This window comes from Oncorhynchus mykiss, chromosome 6, assembly GCF_013265735.2.
Source record: "Oncorhynchus mykiss isolate Arlee chromosome 6, USDA_OmykA_1.1, whole genome shotgun sequence".
In the NCBI taxonomy this organism is placed as follows: Eukaryota; Metazoa; Chordata; class Actinopteri; order Salmoniformes; family Salmonidae; genus Oncorhynchus; species Oncorhynchus mykiss.
Window position 1 is genome coordinate 78,192,465 of NC_048570.1, and position 19,518 is coordinate 78,211,982.

A 19,518-nucleotide genomic window follows, 5' to 3' on the forward strand; every position below is an offset into this window, starting at 1 on the left:
ACCTTATGTTACACTGTTGTGCTACTTCAGACAGCACCATCATGTCTCTGTGGCTCATTAAATGTTTCAGCCCATGTGGGTCTAAAGAAGTGACTTTCCCAGAACCTACAATTTGAGAGCATTTTAGTCAAACCTACAAACAGTTATACCGGTGCAACCTACAGAATATTATACTAGTGCACCTCTGATAGGTGCAGACTAAGTGCAGTGTAGTTCCCCTGTTCCAATTCAATTAGGCTACATAATTGTGACTCTGGAGCTCTGGATTTCCGACTGCAAGCTCAAATTTGAGGAATGCTTGCCCAACTGTCCAAGTCTTTGCATAACCATTGCATAACCACTTCCATCATAAAATACTAGTATGAACAGTGTCTTAATGCTCTTATCGGGATCAAACAGGCTACTGAACATTTTGTTCTTTATCACTAATCCTATAAAGGTCCCATAAAGGTTCCTATCTGTACCTTTCATGTACTCTACCTTGACCTAGTAATACTAATGACTCTGATGAGTGTGTATTCATTCTAAATGCTGACTAAAGCTAAAGATGACTTGTGATTAGTGTTGCAAAATATCTTCCTTGGTTATTCAGATATCCTGGTTGGAGGATTCCCTCCCTGCTTATTCCCTCCTGATTCTGGGAATCCTCCAACCAACACTTATTTCCAACTCTATCTGTGATTGAGAGGACAGGTACAGGAAGTGACATACCTGAAGATGGGTGTGTGTCCTGGTTTGGGTTTGTTCCATGTGAAATGTGAGGGCACTGAGAGAAACTGTTCCCCTGGCCCGTCCTTTTTCAGGGAGTGCAAGGTGTCTTCCGAGGGAGAGTCCATGAGGGGGGACCCGTTCCCAGAGTCGTCCAGGCCCAGGTCCCCCTTCCCCCCCATGGAGCATGTCCGGTCCTGGGACGTCTTCCTAGTCTTGGAGGGGATGTCTGCCTCGGAAGGGCAGCACTGGAACATGCCCATGGAGGGGCTTCCTATCCAGGTGTCCTCTGTCACGCTGCCCCTTGGGGACGGCTCGGGGGTGGGGATCGGGGAGTGGTGTGGGGACACGGAGCCCATTGGGTAGCAGATGTCTGCGCTGGAGTGGCGTCTCTTCCCGCAGGGTGAGGTGGGGCGTGAGGAGGGGCGGGACGGCGGCCGGGGGCTCAGCCAGTTCTCGTCGGTGACGGAGGTGCGTGGGGAGTGGCACGGGGAGCCTCGTGGGGACAGGGAGTGGGAGTGGTGAAAGGCAGGGTGGTGGTGCTGATGCCCAGCCCACAGACCCTCCTCCAGGACCCCAGGGTGAGGGGAGCAGCCAGGGGAGGTGCGGGGAGACCCCAGGGTAAACCTTGCGGCCGCTTCGTTCAGCTCAGAGTCCACGTCATCGTACACGTGGGAGAAGGACTCGCAGGACGAGGCGTCTGAGAACCAGCTCCTGGAGGACAGGGAGCTGCAGGGGGACGGGCTGAGAGTTGAGTCCCGGTATGAGTGGTCTAAGGGCAGGTACAGGTGGTCCCTGGACAGGGGCCGGTCCCCATGGTGGTAGTCCCCATCATTACCTCTAAGATTGTCCTCGTTAGCGTCCATCTCCTGCTGACAGCTGGGGGAGATAGAGGTGATCTGGATGCTAGGACACTCAAAGGTTTTGGGAGGCCCCCCACCCCCACCTGCAGGACTGGATTTGTTTTTGTTGACATTGTCCTGGACCTCATAAATGGGGTCGTACACCTTGTGGGACTGCAGGCGCTGATGGGGGGAGGAGCTGATGACTTGGGAGTGGGAGTGAGGCTGCATGCTGCCATTGCATGACTGACCCATAGACTGGTTGTTGACCACGGACTGCTGGCCCACATTGAGGATGTAGAACGACGTATTGTCGTCAGGCTCCAGATCTGAAGAGGAATGATGGAGAGAAAAAGGACCATAAGTCACCATCACAATAACCGCTCTATGGGCCATACAATACCTATTTGTATTATATGAGGAGGATGCTAAACTTGTGATCTGGCAATGCCTTTGAACTGAATTTATTTCAACAGAACATTACTTTTACCCCTATTCCTGTGAGATCTAAGAGCCACTGCACCGCCAGGGGAGTGATAAGGATAGACCCAGGCAAACAGCGCCACTATCTCCCTGACAAACACCTTTATTGGTGCTTTATTGCTGTGGTTTTCATTCTGCTAGTCTTGAACAGGAGTTGACTTGACACACACATACACACACAGGAGGAGTTACTTTGCTTCACTACAAACAAGGATAGTCCTCATCTACAACAGTAGGTACATTATGGTCTACTGATAGGCTACCTCCATTCCAGACATAGTCCTACATTCCAGAGGGGCGGGGGACGAGAGAGGTGTGTGTGTGTGTGTGTGTGTGTGTGTGTGTGTGTGTGTGTGTGTGTGTGTGCACGTGTTTAGACGGGCAGAAAGAAAACGGGCATGGTTCCAAGAGGGATAACCGATGAGCATCGCTCCTCAGGAAACAAATTCACACAACGGTGCATGCTCTCTCCTGTCATCATGGCAGCACCAGCACTCTAATAATACACATCAGCCCTGCCTCAGTGATGGTCTGGCCACACACAGGCACACACACACAGGCACAAAGACAAGCACGCACGCACACACACAAAGGATAGGTGGCTCACAGACAATAACCTATTGTCCACCAACACCACTCTATTTGTAGTTATTGATAAACTGGCTGGACCTAACTGGGACACGAACACAGGACAGCGTCACTACACGCCCCTGGACTCATCACGAGAAATACACCATGTCACGTTCTATTCCATAGTTCTGTTCTATCTTAGGACTTATAAAAGATGAAGAGAATTTGCAATATTGAACCTATGTAACTTTGTGAAAATACAGTTCACTTTGAACTACTGTTGCAACAGTAGTGTAAATCACTTAACATCGTTGTGCTGTGCTCTCCTGTAAAGTACAAATAACCTAACCAAAGGTGCACATAATCATGATATTTACACACCCAGTTCAAGTCATATGCAATGGGGGTTGTGAAATTGCAGTTCGATTTCAAAACAGTTTCTGCAAAAAAGCTGGTTCTTCGGGAAAAAAACACTTTGAAAGGATCATAAGAAGAGAAACAAATCCTGTGCATCAACACATTTAGGAAAGCACAGTCTTCTAAAGCTAAAGATAAGTGGAAATATCAGAATCAGAGTGTAAAAAGGGAACATTTTAAAAGAGGAGCAGCCTACTCAATTCTCCCTCTCTCACTTGCAGCAGTCTATTCATAGCTGCTCCACAGTGGCCCTGCCTGCCTGTCAGTGTCACAAGACTGCTGTATCCTGTGACGACAGAGGAAGACAGCATCTGACTGACGGAGGAATAGATAGAATGTATGGTGTGTGTATGGAGGAGGACAACAGAGCGGGTCAACAGCCTGCTGCACTGTGCTGCCTCGACCCGCCCCCCCGAGCCCTCAGAGGAAGGACAAGACAACACACTAACAAAGGCATGGCGTACAGTATGTGGAAGGATACACTAACTAAAGCACTGCTATCGGGCTGGATAGTCATACACTGTAGGCCTATCTTTCCATAGCATCTGGAAAAACACACACATTTACTTTGTGTTGTTCTGCTACTTTCTAGTCAAGTTTAAAAAAATAAATCATTAAAAAGTAGTGTGGCACGGTATACTGAAACGCTTGTACTTTTCCGATTCTAGAAGCTGAAAAACTATTCGGTACTAGAATTAGTATTACTTTTGGTACTTCTGTCAAATGTTTCTCACGGCGTCTACTGATTGAGAGAGGATCAAGTCTATCATTGCAGTCCCCTTATAGCGCAAGAGTACGCTGCCACTAGACTATCTCTAGACTAGCACTAGACTAGCACTAGACTAGCTCTAGACAAGCCTGTCCTGAGGAACTCTGGGAGTCTGGGCTGCATCACCACTTGCGCTGCACAGAAGTTAACACGCTTAAACGTCATGTAGAAATGTTGAAAACTGTTGATTACTGTTGATTACTGTTGGCTAAACAATGTCCAAGAGCTACATAATACAACACTTTACAATGCAGAAAGTGTGTGTGTGTGTGTGTGTGTGTGTGTGTGTGTGTGTGTGTGTGTGAGAGAGAGAGAGAGAGAGAGAATGACTTCATGGGTCTTAAAGAGACAGCACAGACTTTGATCAAAGAAGAGATTACTTATTTTATGCACATTTAGTTGATCAGTACAATATAATAAGTCCCAAATGGAAGGGAAACAGATTGTTTTGATATCTGCAGTCCCATGAAATCAGTGAAAACAAGCTCAATAACTAAAAAGCATGCACACATCCTACTGAATATGATTTCATCTGTATTGTGAATAGGCCTAGTCTAAATCTTGATGACCCAGTTTATCAATAGACTAGAGATTTTCCATTCAAATAAATTATTACCATTATGTTGTCATGTAGTTAGTTATTTGTTTTACCAAAGCCAAACTGATTGTATGACTGACTCATTAATGCATACATTCAAAAATGTAATGACATCAGCTGCCATTCTGTGACTTTGGCTAATATGCCTTCTTTTTTCCCTTGGTATTGTGATGGTATCAAGTATTGTGATAGTAAACTGGTATTGGTATCAAAATCTAAATACTGGTATCGTGACAACACCCTTCAAAAGGCACAGGATTGGACAGCCCTGGTAGTTTCCCACGCAATTCAATAAATGTAGCCAATTCAATAAATGGTCAACGTTAGAAATCGAGTTAGACAAACCTGTAGGCCAATACTTTGTGAATCACATTGCATTAAAGAAATCCATTGGGAGGTATGAATTGAAAGTGGAAAACAATTCAGTTTACATTAGCCAGAAGTAAGCACTCAAAATACATTTGCCTGGATATATAAAGTGCAAAGAAGCCAATATTCACTGCCAAATGCAGACATATTAAGAAGGGATTACTTTCAAGGCAGTCATTTTCAATTGCATATTAATTAACAAGAGCAGGTCCACAAATACACCTCAGTTATTAAAGATCTATTGAATATTGTCTGTTTCCAAGAGCCTGCTGGAAAGAGAGAAAACTATCTGCAGACTGTGTTGTACGTGTGTGTGTGTGAGTGTGTGTATGTGTGAGGCACCTGTTGTGTTGTAAATGTACATCTCACCCTCATTTAAATGCTGTTCTAAATGATTGAGGTGGCATGGCCAGCAATCAATTAATACTCAACCCTACCACACTGCAGGCTGCCAGCTCAGTTCATTAACATCACTCACTCAATGATGAGAGACAAGACAGAGAGACAGAGAGAAATGGTCATCTCCCTGTCTTGTTTGTGACCACTGACAGAGATACAGCTAGAACAGAGTCAGACACAACACATGAGCAATTAACAAAGGAAGCAGTGAAGCCATCTGATCTCAATCAATTTTCCCAGCAGTGGGACATTAAAGATCTTCTGGTTCTTATGAAGGGCTCTTTGTTTTATTCTATCAAGAACTGTCTACAAAATAATGTATCACAGTAACGAACAGATAGAAATGTAGATAGGGCCCTTCCCACTCTAACAGATACAGTGGGGCAAAAAAAGTATTTAGTCAGCCACCAATTGTGCAAGTTCTCCCACTTAAAAAGATGAGAGAGGCCTGTAATTTTCATCATAGGTACACTTCAACTATGACAGACAAAATGAGAAAAAAAATCCAGAAAATCACACTGTAGGATTTTTTATGAATTTATTAGCAAATTATGGTGGAAAATAAGTATTTAGTCACCTACAAACAAGCAAGATTTCTGGCTCTCACAGACCTGTAACTTCTTCTTTAAGAGGCTCCTCTGTCCTCCACTCGTTACCTGTATTAATGGCACCTGTTTGAACTTGTTATCAGTATAAAAGACACCTGTCCACAACCTCAAACAGTCACACTCCAAACTCCACTTTGGCCAAGACCAAAGAGCTGACAAAGGACACCAGAAACAAAATTGTAGAACTGCACCAGGCTGGGAAGACTGAATCTGCAATAGGTAAGCAGCTTGGTTTGAAGAAATCAACTGTGGGAGCAATTATTAGGAAATGGAAGACATACAAGACCACTGATGATCTCCATCGATCTGGGGCTCCACGCACGATCTCACCCCGTGGGGTCAAAATGATCACAAGGTGAGCAAAAATCCCAGAACCACACGGGGGGACCTAGTGAATGACCTGCAGAGAGCTGGGACCAAAGTAACAAAACCTACCATCAGTAACACACTAAGCCGCCAGGGACTCAAATCCTACAGTGCCAGACGTGTCCCCCTGCTTAAGCCAGTACATGTCCAGGCCAGTCTGAAGTTTGCTAGAGAGCATTTGGATGATCCAGAAGAAGATTGGGAGAATGTCATATGGTCAGATGAAACCAAAATATAACTTTTTGGTAAAAACTCAAATCGTCGTGTTTGGAGGACAAAGAATGCTGAGTTGCATCCAAAGAACACCATACCTACTGTAAAGCATGGGGGTGGAAACATCATGCTTTGGGGCTGTTTTTCTGCAAAGGGACCAGGACGACTGATCCGTGTAAAGGAAAGCATGAATGGGGCCATGTAAAGTGAGATATTGAGTGAAAACCTCCTTCCATCAGCAAGGGCATTGAAGATGAAACGTGGCTGGGTCTTTCAGCATGACAAACACACCGCCCGGGCAACGGAGTGGCTTCGTAAGAAGCATTTCAAGGTCCTGGAGTGGCCTAGCCAGTCTCCAGATCTCAACCCCATAGAAATCTTTGGAGGGAGTTGAAAGTCCGTGTTGCCCAGCAACAGCCCCAAAACATCACTGCTCTAGAGGAGATCTGCATGGAGGAATGGGCCAAAATACCAGCAACAGTGTGTGAAAACCTTGCGAAGACTTACAGAAAATGTTTGACCTCTGTCATTGCCAACAGAGGGTATATAACAAAGTACTGAGATAAACTTTTGTTATTGACCAAATACTTATTTTCCACCATAATTTGCAAATAAATTCATTAAAAATCCTACAATATGATTTTCTGGATTTTTTTCTCATTTTGTCTGTCATAGTTGAAGTGTACCTATGATGAAAATTACAGGCCTTTCTCATCTTTTTAAGTGGGAAAACTTGCACAATTGGTGGCTGACTAAATACTTTTTTGCCCCACTGTATGTTCATCTCTGTCACATGAAACTGTTCCCATGTGAAGTGCCATTTTGACAGTGGTGTTTTCCTGCTGATTGCATTATGAAATGAACATTCACCTGTAGCCAACTGCTTTGTGTGCATGGCTGCACTTAAAATGTGAAGAAATAATAGTTTATTAAAATTTTAAGCTAAACTTTCTGATCTGTTGCATCAGACTCATTGCATTTGAATATTTATTTTTTAATGTAGTCTAGGCATACTGGTTGTATGAATTTGGGATCTATCGTCCCACAACTGTCCCAGAGTCTGTTTGGAATAGGCTATTTTTGTTTCTCGACAAGCTGACCAATAGAATAGGTAACCTACACTTTTCTACTATAGTAGATTGACATAGGCTAGTGATTTTGCTGTTTGTTACTCATCTTGTTGGCTGTGGAAAAGTAAATGTGGACATTTAAAAGTAAATGTGGACAATGTTCAAAGTGCACATCAGAATTCGTTAAGAAGGACCACATCATTGCATCATCGACTTGCATGTTTTGTTAATATTAATTACCATATTCTAAATGTTATTTCTGTCATTCTGAGCACAGTGTGTGGACGCCCTAATCAGGTGACGCACCCATTTGCATATGCAGTCTGGTAAATTTCTCAAAATGTCTGGTGAATTAAAATGTCGCCGGTCAAATGTCCGGCACCACATTCTCCTAATGGAAACACTGGGACACGTTCGCTACAAAAATAACATTTTTTGTGACAAAACCATCAGTAGAGTTGAAAATGTGATGGAAACCCATTCGGTACATGAGAATTTAATCTCATTTTTATTTGCACTACATCATCACTCACAGCCTTTTACCCACAACAAGTCAATTTGATGGAAACATCTCTGGCGGGAAAATGTGGATCTTAGAATATTCACATGAAAATCGGTCGCCAACCTGATGGAAACATAGCTATTGTCAAAAGTCTCATCATTGTCCTACTTCCACATGGCATTGGAAAGGCCTGTGAAGTCTGACTGTACTGTATTCAGCATATAGGCTACAATCTGTATGTGAGTGAAAGTGTGTTAAAATGCTCTGCATGACCAGTCTAAGAGCTCATTAGGTGTATGTTTTATGATGTGCTCGAAAAGCTCCACCAGCCTCCTCAGATGACTGATCTGAAACCCTCTTGCTCAACAAGCTCCGCCAGCCTCCTCAGATGACTGATCTGAAACCCTCTTGCTCAACAAGCTCCACCAGCCTCCTCAGATGACTGATCTGAAACTCTCTTGCTCAACAAGCTCCGCCAGCCTCCTCAGATGACTGATCTGAAACCCTCTTGCTCAACAAGCTCCACCAGCCTCCTCAGATGACTGATCTGAAACCCTCTTGCTCAACAAGCTCCGCCAGCCTCCTCAGATGACTGATCTGAAACCCTCTTGCTCAACAAGCTCCACCAGCCTCCTCAGATGACTGATCTGAAACCCTCTTGCTCAACAAGCTCCGCCAGCCTTCTCAGATGACTGATCTGAAACCCTCTTGCTCAACAAGCTCCACCAGCCTCCTCAGATGACTGATCTGAAACCCTCTTGCTCAACAAGCTCCACCAGCCTCTTCAGATGACTGATCTGAAACCCTCTTGCTCAACAAGCTCCGCCAGCCTCCTCAGATGACTGATCTGAAACCCTCTTGCTCAACAAGCTCCACCAGCCTCCTCAGATGACTGATCTGAAACCCTCTTGCTCAACAAGCTCCGCCAGCCTCCTCAGATGACTGATCTGAAACCCTCTTGCTCAACAAGCTCCGCCAGCCTCCTCAGATGACTGATCTGAAACCCTCCTGTTAATGCCACGGTTTCATCACACTGGATGGTCTTCTGGGGGGAGGAGGGAAGGGGAGAGAGGTTTACAGACAGAGAGGGGGAGGGTTGAGAGAAAAGGACAGAAGGGGGAGGGAGAGAAGAAAGGGGGGGGGGACTTCTGGGGGGAGGCAGGGGGTAGACATGGGGGAGGGAGGAGTGGAGTGGACCGGGTGCCCTGGCTCACACCCCTCTCTGAGACCAGATTAGCCCACTGGACCGCCACTGAATACCTGGCGAGGGAGCTCCCCTGGGGGTGTCAGACCCCAACCACCTGCTCTCAGGAGGAGAAGAGGGGGATGGAGGAGGAGAGGGGGGAGGAGGAGGAGGAGAAAGGAGGAGGTGAGGGGGGAGGAGGAGAAGAGTAGAAAGGAGGAGAGGGGGGAGGAGAAGAAGAGTAGAAAGGAGGAGGAGAGGGGGAAGGAGGAGAAGAGGAGAAAGGAGGAGGGGAGGAGGAGAGGGGGAAGGAGGAGAAGAGGAGAAAGGAGGAGGAGAGGGGAAGGAGGAGAAGAGGGGAGAGGAGAAGAGGAGAAAGGAGGAGGAGAGGGGAAGGAGGAGAAGAGGAGAAAGGAGGAGGAGAGGGGGGAGGAGAAGAGGAGAAGAAGAGAAAGGAGGAGGAGGGGGAAGGAGGAGGAGAAGAGGAGAAAGGAGGAGGAGGGGGAGGAGGAGAAGAGGAGAAAGGAGGAGGAGAGGGGGGAGAGGGTAGTCGGGGATGCATGTGGATCAGACAGGTCTAAGAAAACTGGTCAACATGACCACAACCCTTCTGTCCCTGTTTTAGAACCATTATATCAACAAACTATAATTAAAATTCCCTCACACACACACTCTGGCCCACACACGTGCACGCACACACACACACACACCAACCCACATGCTCAAAGGTTAAATTAATGGATCTTTGATTTATGACACTGACGGACCCACGGACCCACACTGACGGACCCACATACGAGATATGAGTCAGTCCTCTGGAAATGGACAAGTTCCTGGTAAGACATGAGGTCAGATGAGTTGAAAACTCTCCTTTATCTCATCTGAACATCTCATAATCTAACCAGACAATGAATAGAAAGCACAGCTGCTTTACTCTACTCCTGGTCTAGCCTGGCCTGAGGCCCCTGCTCCTCTCCTCTCTTCTCCTCCACTTCTGACAGGCTGCAAGAGGATTGCGTCATACACAACTAAAGTGCCCCCACATCAGACTGCCGATCTGGTTAAATAAAGAGCCCTAAGAGGCTTTGCTGTTCCTAAGCTAATAATAGCTGGAAATCGCCTGGCAGTGGAGTTAAAGAGAAGTTTTGCTATAGGTGATGTAGGATAGGCTTCTCCGTGACACACCCCAGGGTCATCCATGTTGCATTCTCCACCATCCCCAGGCAACCTGACGTGCAGCCCCAGCTAAGAGGCCTCGGAGGTGGTCTCGACCTGACTCAGACATCACCTTCTCTCTGGAGCCCTGGGGATTCTCACTGGTCTGGCCGCTCACGCCTCTTCTCCTCTCCTTCCCCGGCACAGGCTCTCCTCATGGTATACCCTGCCCTGGAGTGGGTCAGGGTCATCTGGTCATTATTACTAACACACGTCATGACTATTGTAGCTGGAAACGGCAGATTTTTTTATGATAAACTTTGATTAGCTAACAACGTGCCATTGGAACACAGGAGTGATGGTTGCTGATAATGGGCCTCTGTACACCTATGTAGATATTCCATAAAATCAGTTTCCAGCTACAATAGTCATTTACAACATTAACAATATCTAAACTGTATTTCTGATCAATTTGATGTTATTTTAAACGGACAAAAAAAAGAAGCTTTTCTTTCAAAAACAAGGACATTTCTAAGTGACCCTAAACTTTTGAACGGTGGTGTACGTGCACTCTACCTGTCCTCCAGAGCCACACAGGGCTCAGTCAGTGTGTGTGAGGCCTGGAGGTAACAGTAGTAACCTAACGCTGGGTTCCCTTTGTGTATCCAGGCAGGTTGATTAGACACACGTCTCTGCACACTGGGCTTTGTTCAGGGCCTGGCTCTCCTTTCTACTCTCCTCAAGAGCTGCTGACCAACACAGAGCCAGGGGCTGGAACAGTGGGGGACTCAATGACTGAAGCAGGACTTGCACTGAGTACTAATTAGCCATCCAACCACCTCTGAAATAACATTAAAAAACAGTCAATTTCTAGCTCATCATTTCTGCCATCTATCTACCCTTAACATTTTGCATCAGCTTTTTAATGATACAATTGTATAACTATTACCATCTGTAATAGCGCAATTACACATCGTTACACAATTACAACCATTATTCAATAGTTTGGATTTTGGTCAAATAATGCCTTGGATTTGATATGTCATCATTATCAGACAATAGTGATCACCTGAAGAACACATTTAATTACTTCCTTTCTGTTCTGCCTATCCAACAACTGAGCTGCCTGCCTGGCTGGCTGAGTGACTGACTGGCTGGCTACCTGCCCCCATTTCTAAACACAGAGGCTGTGACGCACAAGGCACGCATACTGTATTGTATATTACTGTTAGTAGGGCTGGCCTGGCCTACACCTATGGCCCTCAATGCTGACTAGAGGGGGAGGAGTGGGGATGCCTCAAACCTCCCGTTGAACGCTGTAGGTCAGCTACGTGTGTGAGAGAGGGGGAGGGAAAGAGAGAAGGGGGAGAGAGACAGAGACAAAAAGAGCCTAGGAGTTATATAGAAATAGAAAATAGCTAAACATTTAACGCTCTAACCACTAGGCTACCTGTCGCTCCATTTAGTGATGGGCTGTACATAACTTGTGCAGTACAGCTCTAGATAGGCCTAATCTACCATTTATTTGATAGATGATTTGACAGGATTGTAGTTTAGCACTGTCGAGACTTCGATCTTATTATTACTAGACCTACGCGGAGCATGAGGGATATAATCCATACTTTTGACCGCACTGACGGTCTGAAGTAGTACATCCGGCCCCGTAGAGGCCCAATGAACCTGACGGCTGGCTTAGCCAACACTAACACGTTTGTTAGATAAATAAAGCATCTCATGCTTAATGATAAAATTATAAGATAAACATTGAGAGTGGCCCAGTGGCCACCTGAATTAAAAAGCCCCCAGTGCAATAGGTTCACAGAAAAAGGCTATTCATATAGCCTACTATAGCATTTAAACTCATTTTAGTTTACTTAATCAGTTAATATTAGTCCCATAAGACAAGAATTCCCTTTTGCAGAAATGAAATGTTACATTTTTCATATAGTCCTAGGTACTTATTTTTTTCACATCACATATATTTATCCAGTTGCCTATGTACCAATAGGCTTCATACAGTCAACCGTGGTTGGTCACTGACTGTCAAACTACCCAGGCTGCATCCATTGGTTAACTGTGGTCAGGCAGTATGAGAGGTGACCCCCAGCTACAGTACATTAGATGATTGTCCTTTGAGCCGCGAATGCAGTAGTGACGATAACACAGCCCAACAGCCTGCAATAACCCAGGGCAGATAGATAACATCAGTGGCTCTGCTCACAGCACAACCTAGCCAGGGTGACATTTAAACAATATGCCTGTCCGCGCTGACTGTGCATACGCCTGATCCAGAGAAAGAGAGGGGGGAGGGGGGAAAGACAGGGGGAGAGTTAGGGAGATGAAGGAGTGAAAGCAATGGAGACAGAGCAGAGAAATACTGTGTGGGAGTGAGAGTAAAACTGTGACTGTGCACATGACAGAAATCTTGGATGACATTTACAAACTGTGAATCTGGAAAAGAGCAGAGACTGAACTAAATAGGTATATGATCTAACTGCCAAAATAGAGTGTGAAATGGCCCCAGAATGTGTGCACACACCTCTTAGTGCTAAGTAACACATTGAATTTCAACTACAATATTTGTTTGTCTCCTATAAATAAAACAACGGAGTCAGTTGGAAAACAACTTGAAGGTGGAGCTGAGTAGATGAAGACAAAGGCCTACTGCATTAGGAGTCCTTCACTAACTCAGCATCCTTTAGGGTCTCTGGGCTGAGACAAGATTTAACAGACTCATATCATATGTATTATTTATCATACAGTATAATAGGAATAGAATTTGTAATATCATCATAATAATGTATGTAATATCCTTCTCCTCCACTCCCCTCTCCTCCCCAGTCACAGTCCCTAGTGATGATGTCCCTCCTCTCAGGTTAATTACACAACTGTAACAGCAGCAATAAGCTGCTGGCCCTGAGAGTAAATTGTGCAACCATGGAGTGGAGAAGGAAGAGGTGGAGGGGGACCTTCGGGACCATAAGAAGGAAGTGCAGTGTCCCTGGGTGGAGATATGACCGCGCTGTCTGGGGGCTTGTAAGTGGAAGGGAACCCTTGCACACTCACCGAGATCTTTCTCTGCACACCCACAAGGCCATGTTAAATGCCAGAGGGTAGATAGACAAACTGACATTTATATTTCACATTAGCTTCGTCAAGGCTATTTCTATTTAATTACCAAAGGCCCCCTCTCCACTAGACACTACACAGATAGTTGTAGAAGGTTTGCATCATCATGTTACGCAATTTAACTCCAATGAAATATAGGCCTAAATAGCATGGCTTTCCCCAACCAATCATAGTGTTACTCACCAACAGGCTATCGACATCAAACCATATCAAAATAAGTTGAAAGGTCATAAATTGTTCACAAGCCCAAACTTTCACCACATTTTGTGAAAAACAAAACTTTCATAATGTTTTTTTAGTTAACTTCGGCGGTCCTTTGTGGGAAAATTGTCAAACTTTGTCACCAAAGCCTGGCATTCTCTGGATTTATGGTGCTTTCAAGACAACTGGGAACTCTGAAAAAACAAGGTCAAATCATGATGACGTCAGTGATCTTCAGGTCAGAGCTCTAGAAAGAGGCCCGAGTTCAGGACATTCAATTCCGAGTTGGATGACGGTTCAAAACCTATTTTCCCAGTTGGACCTAGTTTTTTTTCTCTAAGAGTTCCTAGTTGTCTTGAACTCACTGAAAACAGATTTCCCAGTTCTGAGTTTCCAGTTGTTTTGAGCGCGACAGAAGTCATGCTAGTTTTACACCATAGCCAATGGTTGAATATTTATCCTTTTAATATTGGAAAAAGAGACCTTAAACCCAGATCACACACCCACTCCACTGAAGAGCAGGCTAGTGGTTGCTTTGCAATGCTTGTAGTTAAGCACTAATTCCTTCCGAAACACTCATTGTTGAATTTGCGATTTCTAACTTGCTGTGTAATGTTTATGTCCAATGGCCGATGAGCACAGATACATTTTAACTATAATTTCTCTTCATTATTTCTCTTCATATGACAAGGATTAAAAAGGATTTGCCAGTAGATTGTTGACTTGATTCATGATGATGACTGCTAGCTTGCTAGCTAAGATTTTCAAAGTATGATGTTGACAGTCCAATCAAAGCTGCTGTAGATATAAGGTGACTTGATGTCATTTTATCTGTGGCCAATGACCTTGAGCCTTCTTGGATGGGCACTTCTAATGTAACTCTATGGCAGCATCCAAGGGGCTTGAATTTTCAAGCTCTACCCTTAGATTTGGCGGTGACGTAGTGTCCCCATGAGTGACAGAACACTGAGCCAATCACGGCGCAACTGTGACATGTATTAATGTTGTATATGTGACACGTATTAATGTCACATATGTGACACGTATTAATGTTGTATATGTGACACGTATTAATGTCACATATGTGACACGTATTAATGTCACAATAACATACAAAACAGGCATCCTCCCCAAAAAGTAGGGTTTTTTTGTGAGAAAGTTGGGGCTCAAAACAGATGGGGCAGAGTCGCCACTGACTAAAACAGGGCTTACAGGCACAGCCTAGAATAAACTGGGATTCAGCAGCAGCAGCTCTTACTGAGACCAGTGCTATATAGCTATGCCCCGCCTCTTCAAAGAGGAACAGGGAGGGGGAAAACGAAATGTAAGAGTTCAACAACTTTCTCTTCTTCTCCCGCATGTTGATATAGTGTAGCATGGCCAGTGGTAGCTTCAGTTACACTAAATTTAGAGTAGACAGATGCCACACATAGCTGCTCGTGCCTCGCCCTGGGAAACAAACGTCTCTCTCATCACTCCAGACCAGGGCTCCTCCAGGCCAGACCCCCTCAGCTCAGCTCCACACTGTCCACTCTGGAAGGTTAGGGGGTTGGGGCACCCACCTGGCCAACTAGCCCACATATCCTCCAGGGAATCCAACCAGGGTTCACTGCTGGCTACCAAACTGTTAAGCCCTCTCACTCTAAGCTGTGTGCTCCACTGAACAGAGATAGGCTACAGTATGCCCCAAATACCTAATGTACTTTCAACATGTGGAGTCCTGCATAGAGTACAATACACAGCAGTTGAGACTGTAGTGTATGTTTAAAGGTGCACTATGCAGAAATTGCTCTGCCATTTCCTGGTGGCTAAAGTTCTAATAGTTCGCATAATTTCAGTTTATGAGACAAAACAAGCAAGTATAGTGTAGAGAGTCATTGTACCATCTAAATCTCTGTGAAATATATTTTCCATAACCAAAAATATTGTATTTTCAGCTGTTTGAAGTTGGTGTACAAAACTGAAAGTGAAATACGCAAAAAAAGAAACGAGAAGCATAAAAATAGCGCACATAGAACAGATCTACTGCTTCTTCGACTTGCTGTCAATGAGAATTACAGCTCAAAAACACATATTTCTATGCGAATTGGGTCAAGTCGCCCAAAAAGTTACAGATTGCAGCTTTAAGTCTTCACCACTCAGTTTAACCTTGGTTATAGGCCTGAATGTGACTCATTTTTCACAAAGGAAAACTCCACAAATTAGAGAAATAATGCTTTGTAATTTATAACTTGATACATCGTTAGTCTTCCAGACACACTTGATAAGGGTCCTGCAACACAGACCCAGTCCCTCATCTGAGCCGGTTACACCCCCACAACACACACAGCTGGCCAGAGTCTGGGAGTCGGACATTCAGTCACTCACCTGTTGACGTGGCGCACAACATTCTTCCGCTCCTAGCTCCCGTTAAACGGTAACGGTGAAGCAGTGTTGCTCTGTGGACTGGACAGCTTCAGACCTGCTTGCTGCTGGGGGACTCCTGATTTAACAGAGCTGTCTGCAACCTGCCGCCTGCTGCCCTCTACCACTCTCTCTGAGAGCCCAATATAGTCCACCATGAGAGCGATGTAATTTCAGTCTTTCCCACGACTGAGACAGACAGAGCCAGGAGTCCAGACAGATGAAGCTGGGGCAAGCACAAGAACAAACTAAAAGTCAAGAGCAACAGATCTCCTCCAAAAAAATGACAGACTGTCACTTAGTTGATTTCCTCACTGGGTTTCAGCTATGACGCAATGCTACTACATTACAACATCAAACTCTGTACAAATTCCACTCTACAACATACCAACATGTCAACCGATGTACTAGCTTACGCCAAATCAAACCTGATTACAGTTAGTTTACACCAAGATTGCCAGCATCTGGAGATTTCATTAGTCTGGTTCAGGCTCTCCCTTAGATAGAAACAACTGGTGGTCTCCCATATCCTTCGTGGGTGAGGAGGGAGGGAGGAGAAGAAGAGGAAAAAGAGAGGAAGCATGCATGGTCCTTGTTGAGGCTTGCACAGCTCTGAGGTGGTACGATGATGACAGACCCAGAGCTGCCAGACAGGCCACCGGATGTGAGAGAAAAAGGACCAGAAGAGAGAGAAAGAAAGAAGACAAAAAAGGATAAGAGGAAGGAAAGAGAGCGAGACAGAACATTTCTCTGTTCCCCTTAACAACAGGGGGGAGGAGCTGCCCACTCCCCCTCTGTCATTGCACTGCCATCTAAAGCCCACATGGCATGTCTGGGCACTGTGCCAGACACCTTTACTGTATATGCTAGGTTCTGCTCCTCTACAACTCAGAGAGACACTTTCCCCCTCATTGACACCTCTACCACTCTCTTACTGTTCAACCCACTATTACCCCCTCTAGACTGCCACCCAATGGGCCCTCACTGACACCACCACTAGACTGCCACCCAATGGGCCCTCACTGACACCACCACTAGACTGCCACCCAATGGGCCCTCACTGACACCACCACTAGACTGCCACCAAATGTGGCCCTCATTGACACCACCTCTAGACTGCCACCCAATGTGGCCCTCACTGACACCACCACTAGACTGCCACCCAATGTGGCCCTCACTGACATCACCACTAGACTGCCACCCAATGAGCCCTCACTGACACCACCACTAGACTGCCACCCAATGTGGCCCTCACTGACACCACCACTAGACTGCCACCCAATGTGGCCCTCACTGACACCACCTCTAGACTGCCACCCAATATGGCCCTCACTGATACCACCACTAGACTGCCACCCAATGAGCCCTCACTGACACCACCACTAGACTGCCACCCAATGTGGCCCTCACTGACACCACCACTAGACTGCCACCCAATGTGGCCCTCACTGACACCACCACTAGACTGCCACCCAATGAGCCCTCACTGACACCACCACTAGACTGCCACCCAATGAGCCCTCACTGACACCACCTCTAGACTGCCACCCAATATGGCCCTCACTAATACCACCACTAGACTGCCACCCAATGAGCCCTCACTGACACCACCACTAGACTGCCACCCAATGAGCCCTCACTGACACCACCACTAGACTGCCACCCAATGGGGCCCTCACTGACACCACCACTAGACTGCCACCCAATGTGGCCCTCACTGACACCACCTCTAGACTGCCACTCAACGGGGCCCTTACTTACTTACCTCCAGCCATTTTCTCTATGACACCTTTAGTGTCATACGGCCATGACAGTTTGGAAGGATGAGAAGGAAGACAGGGTCAAAAGGCTCCTAAAAGGTTTGGTGTTACATGTTCACTTTTCACTGTACACAGCCTCGCTCTACCACATGAGCACACTAGCTACCATGTAGGGATAGAAAAAGAGTAACAGTTTGTTTCTTAAATATCATAAGGGAAAAAAAGGACCATATTACAGTATATCTATAGTTTATCCCCACTACTCTCGAGATTCAGTGAGAAGTGAATACGCCCTTAACCTTTAAATTAATAACCTTGTCAAAGTGACAGGTTGCTACTTTAGACTAATTTAGGCCTAATCCTGGCAGTAGAGTTGAACATTCTGTCACATTGTTATTTGATTTGAAGGACTTATTAGTCCATATTTTTCCCTCTTCCATTCAACACCGTTGTAGGCCTACAGTAGTGGGGGAAAACCCTTCAGCATTGACTGAGTTAGGCTACTGCCTTTTACTACAGCACTCACTGGAATGCCTCACTTCAAAGGGAACTGTATTTCCTGAACAACAAATCACGAGAGAGTGAGAGACAAAGCCCTCACCTACAGAGAGATTAACCTAGAGAAGAGTCCCCTCAGCCAGCTGGTTCTGGGGCTCTGTGGAGTCTGTTTGTGAACAGAGCCCCAGTACCAGCTGGCCTAGGGGACTCTTCTCTAGGACAGCAACATAATTAGACCCAACAAAATGATGAGAAAGCAAAAAGATAACCTTTTTACACACTGGAAAGACTTAACCAAAAAACAAATTGAGCAAATTGGAATGCTATCTGGCCCTATACAGAGAGTACACAGAGTCAGAATACCTGACCACTTTGACTGACCCCAAATTAAAAACATCCTTGACTATGTACAGACTCAGTGAGCTATTGAGAGAGGCTGCCATAAGCAGACCTGGCTCTCAAGAGAAGACAGGCTATGTGCACACTGCCCACAAAATGAGGTGGAAACTGAGATGCACTTCCTAACCTCCTGTAAAATGTATGACCACATTAGAGATAAATATTTCCCACAGATCACACTGACAAAGAATTTCAAAACAAATCAAACATTGATAAACTCCCATATCTGTTAGACAAAATACCTCAGTTTGCAATCTCATCAGCAAGATGTGTAGCCCATTGCCATTGATCAAAGGGCAGCCAGTGGATATACCACTAATATTGATCTTTTTATTTATCTTTCCCTACTATTCGTACTACAACTATTGGCACATTGCTAAAACACTGTACATAGCTGATAATAAAACAAATATATTTTTAAACCTTTTTGAATGCAATATTTACTGTTAAATTCAAATAGTTTTTTGTTGATGTTGTTTTGTGTCTTCTCAGGTTTGTTTATTTCACGTGCTTTGGCAATGTAAACACGTTCCCGATGTGAATAAAGCCTTTGAAGAGAAAGTCCAAGCTTGGCACAGTGCAGTCTTCTTAATCACATGTTTATTCACAGTGGTAAGACCTACTGCGGTAGAGTAGGACAGACTGAAAAGTTAAGAAATGGGGTGGGTCTAGACTACATAGGCTCATGAGTTTTTTCTCAATGGTTCTTACACTAATGTTTACTATTCAATTAGGCTATGTAAACAAACAGCTGGGTACTACATACCTTACTGACAGGATTCAGAGAGTGACTGAGAATAACATGTCTGTCACTACCTGTAACTAAGGTATAGCCTACTGTTCTATTTGAGAGGATGGAAATCTGCTGGGCTATTT

The 19,518-nt window shown here is 45.2% G+C and overlaps 1 protein-coding gene across 3 annotated transcripts in view; it reads right to left on the bottom strand.

The window, feature by feature from the left end:
* Positions 1-19,518, bottom strand: part of nfatc3a (nuclear factor of activated T cells 3a) — an 81,125-nt gene that overhangs the window by 57,435 nt on the left and 4,172 nt on the right. For 2 of the 3 annotated variants that reach the window (XM_021607747.2, XM_021607746.2), the window contains exon 2: positions 712-1,879. In XM_021607747.2, coding sequence (XP_021463422.2) covers positions 712-1,879 — 1,168 coding nt within the window. Of the gene's footprint in view, positions 1-711; positions 1,880-15,949; positions 16,706-19,518 lie in introns of those variants that run through there. The other variant, XM_021607748.2, reaches the window with a different exon arrangement.